The sequence below is a fragment of the Bombyx mandarina genome, chromosome 22, assembly GCF_030267445.1.
Source record: "Bombyx mandarina strain Sakado chromosome 22, ASM3026744v2".
Lineage (NCBI taxonomy): Eukaryota > Metazoa > Arthropoda > Insecta > Lepidoptera > Bombycidae > Bombyx > Bombyx mandarina.
The window spans coordinates 6,199,032-6,215,346 of record NC_143228.1 but is presented as its reverse complement, the minus strand read 5'-3'; the positions used below and the strand labels follow the sequence as shown (position 1 = coordinate 6,215,346).

At 37.3% G+C, this 16,315-nt stretch overlaps 3 protein-coding genes across 5 annotated transcripts; 1 reads left to right on the top strand and 2 right to left on the bottom strand.

The window, feature by feature from the left end:
• Window positions 1–5,116: 5,116 nt before the first annotated feature.
• LOC149500311 (uncharacterized) lies at window positions 5,117–6,330 on the bottom strand. Its single transcript, XM_089736690.1, has 4 exons — window positions 6,210–6,330; window positions 5,537–5,659; window positions 5,291–5,457; window positions 5,117–5,207 (listed from the first exon to the last, which is right to left on the bottom strand). The coding sequence occupies exons 1-4, from the start codon at window positions 6,324–6,326 to the stop codon at window positions 5,147–5,149; spliced, it is 468 nt and encodes a 155-aa protein (XP_089592816.1). The 5' UTR covers window positions 6,327–6,330; the 3' UTR covers window positions 5,117–5,146.
• Window positions 6,331–10,533: 4,203 nt separating this feature from the next.
• Window positions 10,534–11,271, bottom strand: LOC114243123 (cuticle protein 19-like). Its single transcript, XM_089736852.1, has 4 exons — window positions 11,200–11,271; window positions 10,994–11,116; window positions 10,751–10,917; window positions 10,534–10,669 (listed from the first exon to the last, which is right to left on the bottom strand). Exons 1-4 carry the CDS (start codon window positions 11,209–11,211, stop codon window positions 10,609–10,611), a joined length of 363 nt encoding a protein of 120 aa, XP_089592978.1. The 5' UTR covers window positions 11,212–11,271; the 3' UTR covers window positions 10,534–10,608.
• A 1,832-nt stretch (window positions 11,272–13,103) lies between these two features.
• Window positions 13,104–13,745, top strand: LOC149500310 (cuticle protein 7-like). 3 transcript variants are annotated; one of them, XM_089736839.1, is made up of 4 exons: window positions 13,104–13,115; window positions 13,222–13,344; window positions 13,431–13,597; window positions 13,685–13,745. In XM_089736839.1, the coding sequence occupies exons 1-4, from the start codon at window positions 13,104–13,106 to the stop codon at window positions 13,743–13,745; spliced, it is 363 nt and encodes a 120-aa protein (XP_089592965.1). The 3 variants fall into 3 exon arrangements, with proteins under 3 accessions (XP_089592965.1, XP_089592964.1, XP_089592963.1); XM_089736838.1 differs by having other exon boundaries at window positions 13,104–13,125; window positions 13,226–13,344; XM_089736837.1 differs by lacking the exon at window positions 13,104–13,115 and having other exon boundaries at window positions 13,198–13,344.
• The last annotated feature ends 2,570 nt before the right edge of the window (window positions 13,746–16,315 follow it).

The following is a 16,315-nucleotide window of genomic DNA, read 5'->3' as shown; positions in this document are numbered from 1 at the left end:
AACGGAACAAATAATAATCGGACGGGGCAATATTTTGAGAATATGTGTGCGGGTAGGTAGCACTTCCCATTTGAACATTTCCAAGTAAGTTTTTACGGGTTTAGCAACGTGAGGTTGAGCGTTGTCCGATGTTTCTTTCCCGAAGGTTTCCTTCTGTTCTAACAGCTCATAACAACTAACGCCAACCCAATTCCACCCTTTGGGTCCCACAGTATAATCCTCAAAGGAGAACATTCCTCTAAGCTAACGACGCAGAAGCATGACCGGGCAATCTTCAAGATTGTTTCTCTTTGAGTTGCCATATTAAAACATTTTTTATTACTCGTCATGTTGCGATGAAGAAAACACTTTCTTTTATACAACAACACTTTTTGAAAAAACAACACTTAACGCCTCTTGTTGTACATCGAGTAATATCCCTTGATTACGTCACCGTCGCGGGACTCGTTTTGACTCTTGTGGTCGTCGGTGTGAGCGTCGCTCACTTTGTACTCGGACTCGTATTTAGGGTGAGTCTATAATATTATGATAGATCATGTTAAATACAATAAAGAATGTAAAACAGTGTGTAAGTGCGTGTGATAAATGTGCACACACATAGTAGTTATAATGATGTCCATTATATACGGGCTCATGGTGATGATCGTACTTGTGGATCTGTCATGCTTGTGGAGGAGAACGCTCGCTCAGCGGATACTACACTTAAGGCACTACTAGAATAAGAATCTGGAAAAACAACTGATATTGAGTAGCCGGCGAATCCATCCGAAAGGGTAGTTGCCCGTCTGGAGATATGAGATGGAAGTTTCGGTAGCATTGTAAGCAGTACTATTTGTGCTATCCTACTTTTTAAGCTGGAATTAATAAATGCTTTGCGGCAAAAATAAGTGAGATAGGTATAACCACAGATGATGTAATTTGTATTTCTTGTAATTACTTCCAATTATCTCGTTTAAAGTAAAATTTTAAGACCCAAAAAATTATTTATTAAAAATTACTAAATAAAAAATCTACTGGTGATAGGACCTCTTGAGAGCCCGCGCGGGTAGGTACCACCACCCTGCTTATTTCTGCCGTGAAGCAGTAATGCGTTTCGGTTTGAAGGGTGGGGCAGCCGTTGTAAACTATACCTGAGACCTTAGAACTTATGTCTCAAGGTTGGTGACGCATTTACGTTGTAGATGTCTATGAGCTCTAGTAACCACTTAACACCAGGTGGGCTGTGAGCTCGTCCACGCATCTAAGCAATAAAAAAAAGAAAAAATAATAATAATCATCACTCATGGGTCAATGGAATGTCCTACTAAAATCGAATTGTTCAATTTATTAGTTTTAACAATAAATGTCTCTTTTTATAATATAATTACGAGTCCTGGTGTCCCAGAAATGAGGTCTGGAACGGAAAATTGTCCTGTGTTCGGCGGAACGCGAGCGGTGTGTGAGAGCCATAGCGCGTCGTCGCTGATAAGCGTATTTTAAACAAATTGTAGAGATCTCCTCGGTCACCGTCCTCGCCAAACTCGTTGCTTGCGACGAAGGGCTCAACGAGTAAATTAACCCATAGACACAGCCCACTGAGTTTCTCGCCGGATCTTCTTAGTGGGTCGCGTTTCCGATCCGGTGGTAGATTCTGTGAAGCGCTTCTTGCTAGGGCCAGGTTTGAGCCCTGTAAGCTCATCTACTCACCCGGTTACGTTGACATAGCCTCTCAAGGCTATATTATAGCTGTATATAGCTTAGGTAGGAAAAAAAAAGAAAACAAAGTAGAGATCTTACAAAACCCAGCTACAAACTTCAGTTCTAAAGGTGATGTTGATAACTAAGATGAATATAAAAAAAAACCTGCCAAGAGTTTAATTCTTACTTAAAATCATCACCTAGCTATATTAAAGCAAAATTTCTACTCTAATAAATATAACTAAACATTTTGAGTATGTTCTTCAATTCGTAACTTTCAAGCTAACTTTTTCGAAAAAATAACTTTAAAAAAGTAGTTTTTTTCCATTAAATAGCAATTAATTGACCCAAATAAACTAATGTGCCGTTTTGAGTAAAAAAATAAATGGTCACGTTAGTCATAGCTAATAATTAAAACTGATACTTGTGGTGTAATTCTCGACTTTTTTTCATATTATGTCAGTGAAACTGTATCAAGGTTCCTTCGATTATGATTTCGTAGGTAGTTAAAGTAATCAATGGTAAAATAACAATTGCGACAGTTTGGTAGCATGTACCTACTTATTGTTGCTGGCTTTGTTCGAAGGTGCTTAATAGTTTTAGTTTCTTTCACTCGTTGGTTGTAATAATCATCTACAGCTAAAGAGATTAATAATTCAAAACTGCTGAAGATTGCGGATGTAGTTTATGTATAAAGTGTAAAACTTCGGAAAAGCAACGAACATCGTTTTTTTAGGGCCTTTTTGACAGGGTCTTTGTACAGCGTTCTTTACGTACCTGGATTCTGTCTAATAATTGTTTTCATTAATCTCTAAAGATTTAGACTGTTGTTACCCATTGCGTTTCATAGCTAATTATAACAAAATGTTTGGGTTACAGAGAAGTCGCCGAACTTACATCAATGCGTTAAGAGCGATAGGGGAATGCTGGAGTTGAGCCAATTAAGCTTCGCTCAATAACCCACTTCTGAGCCTTAGATGAAGCAGAACTCAACTAAGACAAGGTTTTGCCCCCATAGGTTAGCAAAGCAATGGTCGTCATGGCTATCAAGCCTCTCAGACACATCTAACATTTTTTGGTCAATCATTTAACATGTCCACTTCTATTTCAGAAACAATGAAACAGACTGACTTAACGTTGAGATGGAACAACTACTCTCTAGAACTGAAACTTCACTTAAACTTCTCTCTCTAGAGCTGAAGCTATCGTTTATACTTCATCACTATGACCTATCGTTTATCATTGTGAGACTTGAGAAAATTCCACCACAATGTAGATAGATACATTCAATTCAATAGATGAATTCAAGTATGGACTAAGCAAAATATCAAGATCTGGACTATAGAGTTGTACTAAAATACCATCCACTGTGTTGTTTTTTAAATGGATGCTCTAATGAAATTTTTCCATGTTACAGTTAGTGTGGTACTCAATACTTCCGGAATCCACAGAGATCATAGCATCTCGAGCCGTGTATGCCCCTATGATATGTATGCCCCTGAGATATAAGTTTGATGCCTCCGTTGTGTGGTATTACAGAAGGACCCCTTTTAAAACAAGAACTGTGATTGATTTCGGTAGAAATAGGTAGAATTTTGGTATTTAGTTGTGTAGATCCGCAATACGGGCCACCGCGGCTACTTATTTGCCCAAATTAATATATTCTGTGGGTTTTCTTGACACGCTTTCTTTAATAACGTTGTTTTTGTTTCTAGGTAAGCTTTACTATTATCTTGAAAAGTTTTTTATTGCACACTGGGTACTTTTACTTGAAGGGCGTAAGAAAAAAAAAACATATGTACACTTTACACACAGTAGATGTGAAATCATCAGAAATATTAAATCTCATTGTCTCGCAGGCTGAATAAATCTTGTAGATATTTTTGAAGTTATATTTCTTTAGGCGCGTTATGAAAAATTAATGAGAGTGAAATTTTACGATGCGCGCGCACCGTGACACAAAATTAACAGAATGAAGTTCCCCACTAAATCGCTCATTACAATACGACCGACGTAACTTGGCGAGTCTGAATATAGCCGCAGGTGAAGTTTCCGAACCGTACCGAGAATTACCGATTTTTTTTTTATTGCTTAGATGGGTGGACGAGCTGCCAGTCCACCTGGTGTTAAGTGGTTACTGGAGCCCATAGACATCTACAACGTAAATGCGCCACCCATCTTGAGATATAAGTTCTAAGGTCTCAAGTATAGTTACAACGGCTGCCTCACCCTTCAAACCGAAACGCATTACTGTTTCACGGCAGAAATACGCTCAGCGTCGGAACGGTACTTCGATAAGGCTATGCGTCATGATAATCGCCTTATCTTCGCCGCCGCTGACTACTCCCCGAATCCTGATCACGCAGGAGTCAGTCACCGTCGAAGCCCTAGACACGTCGTTACGGATCCATCAGATCCAATAACCTTTGCATTAGACGCCTTCAGCTCTAACACTAGGAGCAGGCTTAGGGACCCCGGTAACCGTACTCGTCGAATTCGACAAAGAGTTCGCCGTGCAACCTAACCCATGAATCAGCTCGCTGAGTTTCTCGCCGGATCTTCTCAGCGTGTCGCGATTCCGATCCGGTAGTAGATTCATTCGCGAAGCAGCTGCTCTTGAGCTGTTAGGTCTCCTTCGGAGGCGCTCGGGTAACTGTTAGCAAATCCCACCCTCCTGGCTGAGCCTTTGCTCGCCCACCTGTCCTGGTGAAACTGAAAAGGCCTTCGGGCCACCAATAAATCCAAGTAATCCTTCAATCATAATAAATAAGAAATAGGCAGGGTGGTGGTACCTACACGCGCGGACTCATATGAGGTCCTACCACTAGTAAAGTAAGTTATACGATGTCAAGAAAGGGATGTCCAATATGCGTGTTTGAGGATGTTGTTTAATCGATTTTTTTTCAAATCGATTAAAATTTCAGTTATCGGAACCCATAGGCATCACAATGTGAACCCACCTTGAGACATGCGGACAAAGCCTGAACTTTGACCTGTAAAGACAATCTCATCCTTTAAAGTGATTGCTACCTACCTACCTATATACAGGTGGTGGTAACGCGTCATTTCTCGTACTTTGATAATATTATATCAGTCGTCGATAATCGTTCGTCTTCGGTTTGTGCAATGAATAAACAAAAAACAGGCAGTATGGCCGGATTTATTGGTGAGGCTCTATTACTCTGCATTGTTTACTTTTATATAAAAAATATATTTTTCATCATCAATCTTCACGTGTTTTTTAGGTTCTATGTTAATCGAACATTGTAAAAAAATTCAAATTGTGTTAAGTTGTTTACTACCAATTAGTGGTAGCACAATGAAAAGCTATTCCATTACATTCTAAAAAGTGCTATTTCAATCATTCTAGGTGACAAAAAAGACCAAAATCTTGTCTAGTCCATCATCGTATTTTTTTTAGTTTACAAATACGCAACAGTTTTGTGGAAAACAGAAGGCCGTGAGCAGCTTAGTAATGGTGATGATGGGGAACGATATGGTGAGTGCTGTATTTGACGTCAGCATGGAACCTGTAAGATATAATCGCTGCTGTATAACCGTTATCAGAATCATATTAGAGAGTATTTTGATGAAATTTCGTAATGTTTCTCACCCAGAGTGATGATCGCCGTGATAGTCGACGTGTCTGATGGAGCCGTCAGGTTGGTGCAGCGAGTAATATCCCTTGACGACGTCACCGTCGCGGGACTCGTGCTGACTCTTGTGATCGCCGGTGTGAGGGTCGCTCACTTTGTACTCGAAGTCGAATTTAGGGTGAGTCTGAATCGAACATTTTTAATTTATTCAAAATGTCTTAATATCAGTTTATGTGATCGAGTTCAATTAGTACGTCACTCACGTTGTAATCATGATGGTGTCCGTGGTGTACGGGTTCATGGTGACCGTCATATTTGTGGATGTGTTGGGAGGAGAAGGCGTGCTCAGCGGATACAGCACCGACCAAAGCGACGAACAAGATAATCTGGAAAATTTCGATTTTGGCTTTTAATTGTTAGGCGGATACAATTGCGACTACGATCTCAAGGTGAGTGGTGACTTCGACGTTGCGATCTCCAAGGGCTCCGGTAATCGCCTAACCCCAAATGAACCAGTAATAAATTAATGTTTTATTTTTATTGCATAGATGGGTGGACGAGCTCACGACCCATCTGTAGTTAAGTAGTTACCTGAGCCCATAAACATCTACAACGTAAATGCCGCCACCCATCTTGAGATATGAGTTCTAAGGTTTCTATATAGGCTTCAAACCGAAACGCATTACTGCTTCACGGCAGAAATAGGTATGGTGGTGGTACCTACCCGTGCGGACTCACAAGAGGTCACCAGTATTAAAAAATATTTTTTAAGAGATAGGGATGAGCTGTACTCCGTTTTCTTTGGAAGCAATTTACCAGAACAGTCATTGAGCATAATATGTCAGAACTAATAAACAAATTGTAGGCTAAGCCGTGGATCGAGCCGTTCTAAATATTTTTCAAGTGATATTATATTAATTATAGTTCGATACACACCTTAGAAACCATTTTTACTTCGGTCACTGTGTGAACTGATACACATTTCAGAATTCTTGTGTCTTTTATATTGTTATCAAGTGTCAAGCAATACCAAGGCTCTTTCATTCCATTCATTCCAATTACATAGGCAGTTAAATTATTCAACGACATGTAACAAATGCTTGCAACACTTTCTTCAATTTATAGTATCGAATTAATTGTATACAAAATATCTGTAAAGTAAAATTAAGAAACTTAAATTATTTATTAATTTATTACTTTCGAAGAATAGTACAATGACGAAAATAAATTTCTACGAACGCAGTCAAACTTTGATTAGCCTGGTTAACCTTCTTAAACCTTATTTTCCGAAGAGTACGAAGGCAAACTCTTCATTGAGCTATAAGATCTAATACTGAACAAATTTTGTAGATGAGATACAAGCCGTGCCATCAAGATGTATCGTTCATTCTTCTAATGCAATTATTGGAGAGAAATGACTGACACGCGAGCATGCAAGCTGAATGATCTCACGTGTGCTTTTGATTGACAGCGTGCTATTTGACGTGTTGGTACTTAAACAACAAAGTGAAGATTCTAATATCAAGTCTATTAAAGAGTGGGGGGTTCCGTTAGCAATCTAGTTGTAACTTATTATTATGATTAACATATTAAGTTAGTGCTACTTACAGTTAAATAACTATACAGGGTATGCCCAGATCATGTTTCATTAGCTTATAATGCTTACTACTGGCCTTGGTCATGCGGGACCACAATACGTCCTACCACCAGCGCTTAGGATATAAAGTAGTACAGTAATCGTTTTTCTAGTTCTGATTTCCAAAACCAATTATTATGATGTGAGATTCCGTTCGAAGTATTTTCTGTGTTTCCATTGCTGTAGCGAAATTAATTTGAATATTTGGATTGCAATAATTAGATTAAATTAGGCCTATAAAACCAAAGGCAGCTAAATCCAAGTCTGTCAAATATTCAGGTAAACTACAAAAATCGGCCCTAAGCACGTCATTACGGATCCTTCCGATCCATCGAAGTACTGCTCTTGCTAGGGCAACATTCCCGGTTTGAGAAGCTGAAATAACTTTGTTCGGATAGCTACGATATTCTTTATTTTAAAGCAGATTTATAAAGAATGAGAATATACTAATAATCTGAATTTTAAATGATAAAACTTCGTTTATTAGTACTTAGTACAGAGTAAAAATATTTTTTTTAACTGAATTTGTTAGAGATTTAGCTGCATTTGTTATAACATGAAAACACTAAAGCGTGTCCAACTAACTAAACAAGATAGCGCCATTGTTAATCCATTTTACGACATTAAGGCGTTTAGCTGCCTTTGATTATAAAGGCCTCAAATGTGATAGGTAGTGAATTAATGTTCCAAAAACCTTTTCACATAAATTCAGAAAAAAACAGAAGCGTCACACTTACAGATCGTTAATAGCACATTTTGGCTTATTGTTAAACTATCGGCACGCCTCAGCTTCGCTCTGGTATTTAAAAAAAATAAACGTGTGGCACTCGGGAACTGCCGTGGTAAAGCTATTGCATAGCAAAATTATAATTTGTGTAATTACTGGTGGTAGGACCTCTTGTGAGTCCGCACGGGTAGGTACCACCGCCCTGCCTATTTCTGCCGTGAAGCAGTAATACGTTTCGGTTTGAAGGGTGGGGCAGCCGTTGTGACTATACTGAGACCTTAGAACTATATCTCAAGGTGTGTGGCGCATTTACGTTGTAGATGTCTATGGGCTCCAGTAACCACTTAACACCAGGTGGGCTGTGAGCTCGTCCACAAATCTAAGCTAAATAAAATAAATTGCATTTTTTATCAACTTGTGCAATTATAATTAGACAATGACAATTTAATATTAAAACAATAATAAAACAAGACCACGCTATATTAAACATTAATAAAAGCAAAACCTTAACTGTCCCCTTCACACTCATAAGCTAAACCGCGCGAGAGAGAGATGTGCAGACTTTTCATGATGCGCATGCAGTGTGACGTCACGCCACGCGCTTATTCCCAAACACTACACAAGGCAACGTGTGAATGTATTGAACGCGAGCTACATGGTAGGCGGAGTGAGGGGTGTAAGGTTTTTTTCGTTACGGAATTTCATGATTTGGTCGCCGCGCTCAAGGCTCGCGACAAAAGCTATGCAATAGCTTAAAAATAAAAATAAACGTGTGGCACGTGGGAACTGCCGCGGTAAAGCTATTGTATAGAATTTTTTATCAACTTATGCAGTTATAATTAGACAATGATAATTTAATATTAAAACAATAATAAAACAAGACCACGCTATATTGAACATTAATAAAAGCAAAACCGATTGATTGATTGATTGAAAATTGATTTATACGTGTTTTCGTATATAAAAGAGATAAAATCTATGTTCAGCAATGGGCAAGTACAGACATTCGCCATCCAAAGACATGGGTGTGTTGGCTCAAGCTAGCGGTCCCTCAGTAGTTGGAATTCGACCATAATTAATTTAAATTATAAGTTTGAACATTATAAATTATTATTATTCCCTTGTCAAACTATAGACAAATAATATTAATCTATTATCAATTTTCCCACAAACTTTAATAATAAACAAAAGAGTGTATATTATGTGTGTGTCAAATACATGTGTGTAATGATTTTTTTATTGATTAATGTATTTTTTATGCATAATTTAAAAAATTATTGCATTCTGCACTCCCCCTTTATATTCTCTATAAGTGTGGGAAATTTCATTCGCCTTCGTCCACGCTATTTTCGTAAAAAGGGGTACAAAGTTTTTTCTTCACTCATAAATACTTAGTCTGGCCATAAATACTGTTACAAAAGAAAACAAAAAAAATTCTATGGCAAATAACATTTATTACTTTTATAGTGTGTTAGTTTAATACATAAATATAAAACAATTTACAATATACAAAGGTTATTCGAAGTGGTCTCCATTGGCTGCAATACAGTTCTTTAAACGTTGAGGCCAGTTATCAATAGAAGCACGCACTCTTACCATGAGAAAATTTTTCACTGCCAATCGTACGGATTGTTTTAGGGACTCCAAATTATCATGTCGTTTAGAGCAAGCCGTACTCTCTAAAACTGACCATAAATCATAATCCAGCGAATTAAGATCGGGACTAGACGACGGCCAGTCTTCAGCTCTGAAGAAGTCCGAAACGTTCGTTTCCAACCAAGACTGCGTAGACCGAGCTTTATGACCTGGCGCCGAGTCTTGCTGGAAAGACCATTCTTGACTATTGAACATGGTGTTGTTAAGGGGCTTCACTACCTTCTCAAGAATGGTATCTTGATACACTTGTGCCGATGTTTTGATACCTTTTTCACAAAAGTATGGCTCAGTCACTCCTTCATAGCTAATACCCCACCAAACCATCACTGAAGTCTGATAGTGCCCACATTGCACTCTGTCGACTAATTGGAAGGCTTCCTTAGAGCTTTGAGCATAAATACGGTCATTTATTTATTAAAATGTTGTTCAATTGTAAAAAATTTCTCATCCGTAAACAAAATTTTTCTATGACCTCCCTTTGCGTACCGCTTCAGTAGTTGTTTCGATTTTACCACCCTATTCTCTTTTAAATTATCAGTTAAAAAATGACCAGTACGTCTCTTATAGGCTGCAAGTCCTAAGTTATCTTTTAAAATATGCGACATGATTCTAGGTGCTATCTTCATCTCCGAGATAAAATATTTTGCTTTCGGACAGGATTTCTTCGAATTCTTTCCCTTACTGCTTTGACCACCTTTTTCGTACGAACACTACGTGGACGGCCAGCTCTTTTTCTGTCACAAACAGAGGAGGTCTCATTGCGCCTATCAATAGCCCGGTACACAAACATTCTACTAATACCAAGCGTATGAAGAGTTTTAAAAATTGCATTTGGCTCCATACCTACTTTGTGTAATGCAATCACAGCGATTCGGTTCTCTTTATCACCCCACTTCATTTTAATATCGCAAAATATTGTACAATATATTGGCGCCAAAATGAGAAAACTCAATGAGCAATCATATAAAAATGACAGATTCCAAATTCAAATGTAATATTTTGTTTATTTTTAATTGTAACAGTATTTATGGCCAGACCAAGTACACAGATTTGTAAACATCGTTATCGAGATACTGATTCCAGAAGGGTTTAAGCTCGAACATCTCAGTGCAGTCATTCATTCATTAACGCAATGATTTATCCACCGAATCAATGCTATTTCCAAGCTTTTGTACGTGCAAAGGTAATTTTAATATATTGAATTGGTATTTAAAACATTAAATGGATTTCTTACATTTTTATTCGGTAAAGTTATTAACAAATTTGGTATAATCGCAATACATCGATTTCGAAGCTTTCCCGTCAGCTTGTGTGATTCAGTAGTGGTGGTGATGGGGAACGATGTGGTGAGTGCTGTGCTTTACATCAGCATGGAACCTGCGAAAGAAAGGAAAAAGTTATAAATATTTTATGAGCGTTGCAAAAGGACTTTGTTAATTGATGTATAAAAATACCTACCCAGAATGATGATCACCGTGGTAGTGCACGTGTCTTTCGGAGCCGTCAGGTTGGTGCAGCGAGTAATATCCCTTGACGACGTCACCGTCGCGGGACTCGTGCTGACTCTTGTGGTCGCCGGTGTGAGGGTCGCTCACTTTGTACTCGAACTCGTATTTAGGGTGGGTCTATAATATGATAATTCAAATTAAATACGATATAAAATTTAGATTATGCAGGTGCATGTGAAAACGGTGTACTCACATAATAATCATGATGGTGTCCGTGGTGTACGGGCTCATGGTGTCCGTCGTACTTGTGGATGTGTTGGGAGGAGAACGCATGCTCGGCGGATACAACACCCACCAAAGCAACGAATAGTACTACCTGGAAGGTATTTTTTTTAGATTAGCCGCAATCTTTAAAAAAATCTTTTCTTTCTCCGGTTCAATTAAATTACAACTGCATACCTTGGAAACCATTGTGAACTGTAGTCACTATGTGAACTGATACGTATTTCAGAAATCTGATTGCTTTTATATTGTTATCAAGTATCAAATAACAGCAAGGTCGTTCTTATTTCATAGGCGTTTAAATTATCCAACCACCAGCAACAAACGTTTGCAACATTTTAAATTATTGTATTGACTTAATCAAAGGCCATTTTTGGAAAATGAACACATTAGTAGCTAGTGCGTGTACATTTTTTTTGGCTTAATGGGGACACAGGCATGCGGCACGTCTTAAAGTGAGTAGTCATCGATGCTTCTAGAAACAAAAAATACCAGAGGTGTAACTTAGTTACTGTCCACCGTTTAGGAACTAATTATTCAAACGTCGTTGTCGTGGCGATCAACCTCTTTGACAGGACATACGACTTAGATTCATGAGACCTTGACAGTGTGATTTTTCGAGACAAATGAACGAAGACGACCGTTCAACTGAACATTACGACAGGAAAAAAGGAAAAAAAACACAAAAAGCACATCCTCTCTTTTCTCTATTCTATTCTTCACAATCCTGATGCCCCTATCTATCTCCGTGAACGCTTTGAATATCTGATTCCTGACGGCAAAGTTAGTCGACAAGCTACTTCTCTTCTTTTAAAAACTCCCATACACAGCTCTAGTCGCTATAGTGGCTCTTTCACAATACAAGCAGTGCGATTATGGAATTCTCTCCCTCAACCTATTCGTGCTAGTTCCTCTCTAGAAGTTTTTAAGAGTCAAATGAAGAAACATTTCCTGTCACTTTAATCGTATTTAAGTTATTGTTTTATGTATTTTTATTTATATATATTTTTCATTTAATATTAGATAATTTTTTTTAATGCTTAGTTTAAAAATCATGCTTTAATAGCTCTTATATTGTACACTATTCCCCTCTTATACATCGTATTTCTCTCTGATAATGGTTTGCTGGAAGAAAACTCATGAATGAGTTAAGCTCGCCTTTGTACATAGTATTTAGACATTCTTTAAATCTGTTTTTATTGTATTTTCTTTTTGTGTACAATAAGTATAAATAAAAAAAGGGAAAAGACAAGGTATAACAGTTTAATACCTAAATAGACGACAAACGAACGAACCGTTCAGTCGTTGAAAAAGGAGTTATTGCGCCGAGGAAGCATCTTCTAGAGAAACTCCAGAAACAGATAATAGATGAACTCTATTTAGGTTGCGAATTGGGCGTTGGTAAAATGAAAATTATGGGATCATCTCAAAAGATACTAAAACATTTCAAAAATGTATGAGACGAACTTCGCGTTTTTGCATTAGCTTATGCTTATCCCACAATAATACACCACTATCCCAAAGTATGGGAGGTCCCACGTATCTTTGCGTTACCTTCTGTGGATTCCACAGCAACTGTAGCCCACTACACTAATGTTTAAGACAGATTATATGCACAATGTCTGTTACTTGAAAACCGCCTCATTGTTGCCGCCGCTGGCTACCTCAATACCGGTTCACGCGGTAGCCAGCCACAGCGGAGGCCCTAGACACATCCTTACGGATCCATTATTATTGAATTAGATGCTTGCAGAACTCAAAAATTAGCCCACAGGATTTCTTACTGGGTCGCAGTTCCGATCCGAGTCCTTAGAACATCCCAGCCCCTTCTGGCTGAGCCAGTGCGGGTCAAACTAGAAAAACCCTCCTTCTTAAACAAAAGGGTTGAAATATTTAGCATTTTGTGTACTTGCTGTATAGCACACTCCAATTGTTAAATCGTTACAAAACACATTGCGATAACCAGAAACAATTTAAATTAGCGACTTGGACCTTCGCCGGCTTTGATAACTATATAAAAGTTAGAATTGTTTGACGAAATCTATCACTTGGTCGTTTGCAGTCAGTAGTAACACAATATCATGTTCTCAAAGGTGATTTTTAGTTTTCGATTAAATCCGAGCCTCATACTTTGAAATAGTCAAATATGATTAGTGACTAATAATTTAGCGGATAATGAATCTCTTTTATTCCATCCAGGTAGTGGTTTTGGTCGCGTTGGTGGGTGCGGTGTACGCCGAGCACGCGTTCTCCTCCCAACACATCCACAAGTACGACGGTCACCATGAACCCGTGCAACACGGACACCATCATGATTACTACGTGAGTAACGTACTAATGGAACTCGAACACATCAACTTATATTGGGAAATTTAACATCTTTAATAAATTGAACATTTTCAATTCAGACTCACCCTAAATTCGACTTCGAGTACAAAGTGAGCGACCCTCACACCGGCGACCACAAGAGTCAGCACGAGTCCCGAGACGGTGACGTCGTCAAGGGATATTACTCGCTGCACCAACCTGATGGCTCCATCAGACATGTCGACTATCATGGTGATCATCATTCTGGGTTAGTAATAAATATACTACGGAGATAATAATAATAATAATACAGCATCCTCTATCATATTTTAAATTACCATTTGTCTTTTCACAGGTTCCATGCTGATGTGAAATATAGTACTCATCATATTGTACCTCATCATCATCACTACTAACATTGATTGTGATCATTTTGCTAATCGTTAAATTATAACACAGAGCTACTTAAGAGTATTTCTGTTTCGTTGTTTATAAACGATATTTCATTTTGTGAATAATAAAAATGATGAAAAAATAAAATAAAAAAATCAACCCATCATATTTCTGTTTTGCTTAAATCACAATAAGCCTTTCATTTTGGCGAACTAGCAATAAATGCTAGTTATACGGGCAAGAAAAGAAATCAGTCGAATACTAATGGTATAATTCAGGTGAATTTTGGATAGTCATACATTTGTGTTTTACAAAAACTTCGTTATCGATTACATAATTTTTGGAATTGGCTCAATAATGTCAAATTATTTTACATTATGGACAGTTCAAGATCCTTTTGCTCATTCTCAACAACTACATAGATGTATGCATAGAATTTTTTCGTTTCGTTTAATTAGCTGTTTATGTATCATATTGACGCTTGAAAGGCAAACGTGACTAAGCGACAATGCGTGAACTTTACAGTAGACTAATTTAAAGTTGAAATACCTGAAAAAAATTCTATTTTAACGAATCTAGCTGTAGGATTGAAATTATTTTAATAAACCTAGATATTTTTTTTGTTTGCGCATCGAATATGGTTATTGCCTATCATTTATGTACAAAGCAGTCATTGTCGTTTAGTCACGTTTGACTTTCAAGCGTCGATACATTCTTCAGGACACTATCGATGAAATCTCTCAGTAGAGCAAAAGCTTCCAAAGTACCTTAAATATTCAGGTAGTACGCTGTTATTTCGCTTTGAATTCGTATGAATTCACTTTGACCTTTTTACCATGGTAGGTTTCCTTTTTCGGAATAGATTGAAATGAAAACACAGGAAGAAGTTTTAAATACTTTACTTTTTTATTTTTATTGTTTATATGGTTGGACGAGCTCACAGCGCAACTGGTGTTAAGTGGTTACTGGAGCCCATAGACATCTACAACGTAAATGCGCCACCCACCTTGAGATATAAGTTCTAAGATCATAGTATAGTTACAACGGCTGTCCCTTTCCCTGTGCCCTTCAAACCGAAACGCATTACTGATTCACGGCAGAAATAGGCAGGGCATATGCCTACCGTGCAGACGTCTTACCCGTGCGGACTCACAAGAGGTCCTACCACCAGTAAACTTAGACAATGTACATTTTTAATGCCCCTAATAATGATTCTCGAGCTCCAAATGTGTTGCGAGATTTTCCTGTCCATCTCGATGTTGAATCAGTTTACAAGTTAATAATACTAAGTGTTTGTCTGTCGAATAATTGACGGCCCTGACGGTACCATCAGCTTCGTGCTGACAGTACATGCCCTTCGAGATGTTGGCGTCGTGGTTCTCGTGTTGGTACTTGTTGTTGTCAGTCTGAAGATCCTCTACTTTGGACTCGAACGTGTATTTTCGATGAGCTTTAATTATCATTACTTTATTATCATTGCTTTGAATTCTCAGTACATTTAGTTGAATTAAATTATTAAATGCTGTTGTTTCTCCTTCCTTATTTCCTTTCTTAATTCCTTAGTTCCTTATTTCACTTGATCCTATAATATATAATACTTCCGCATGTAAGGTTAAAAAAGCAATCTCAGCGATAAGCAGAGGATGCCTCTAACGCTAACATTGTTGATATTTTTAAACGTCGGTACTCATTTGCCATCAAAGTATGGTCATTTGGTATGAAAAACAACTTTATTTAAAAAAAAAAGATTTTATTGTAAAAAAAGCGTTGGGTGCATGGTATCAGTAGTTATAAATATTTTTTGAACAGATATGAGTAAAAGGGTTGTTTTGATAATATCCTGAAAAGCACACCACGCTTTTTTTACAATAAAATTATTTTTTCTTACACTATTTTTAATTCAAATTTATTAAAATTTATTTTAAATTTTTTAGTTGTATTTTCTATAAAAGCCTAAAACTATTATTTATTTTTCATTTTTTAGTTGAATTTCAATTTGTTAATTTTTTTTCAATTTTTTTTTATATGTTGTATTGACATCGGTCCTTATTAAGCATACAAAATTTCGAGTTAATCCGACGTTTTGAAGGTGTCAAAATCATATTCGAAGATCCGGTACAAACATACATAGTAACATACATACATCTGAAGCTAATAAAAAGCGTATTATTTATAAACGTTTTACTATTTCCTATATAGTGGTCACTCTGGTGTTTTAAGAAGTCTTATAGATCTAATGACTATTTGACAAATTTTTACTAATTACTAAACTTACTACTTATTTCCTAAACTATTTTTTCTGACTCGGTGATGCAGTAGCTTAGCACCCCTGATTGTTGCGCCAGGTGTCGGGGTTTGATTGCCATATCGGTTAGTTTGTCTGTTTGGGTATTTATTATCCATCCATATATGTATATAACTAGTCAGGTCATAAGTATTGTCACACAGTAAAAACTTTTCTTTTAGAATGCTGGCCACAAAAAAGTTTATTGAATTCGAATTTCGAATTGTTCTTGAAAATAAAAATGTATACTTTTAGAATTTTACTCATTTTTAAATATGGAGTGGACGCTTAAAGAAGACCGTGTTGCAG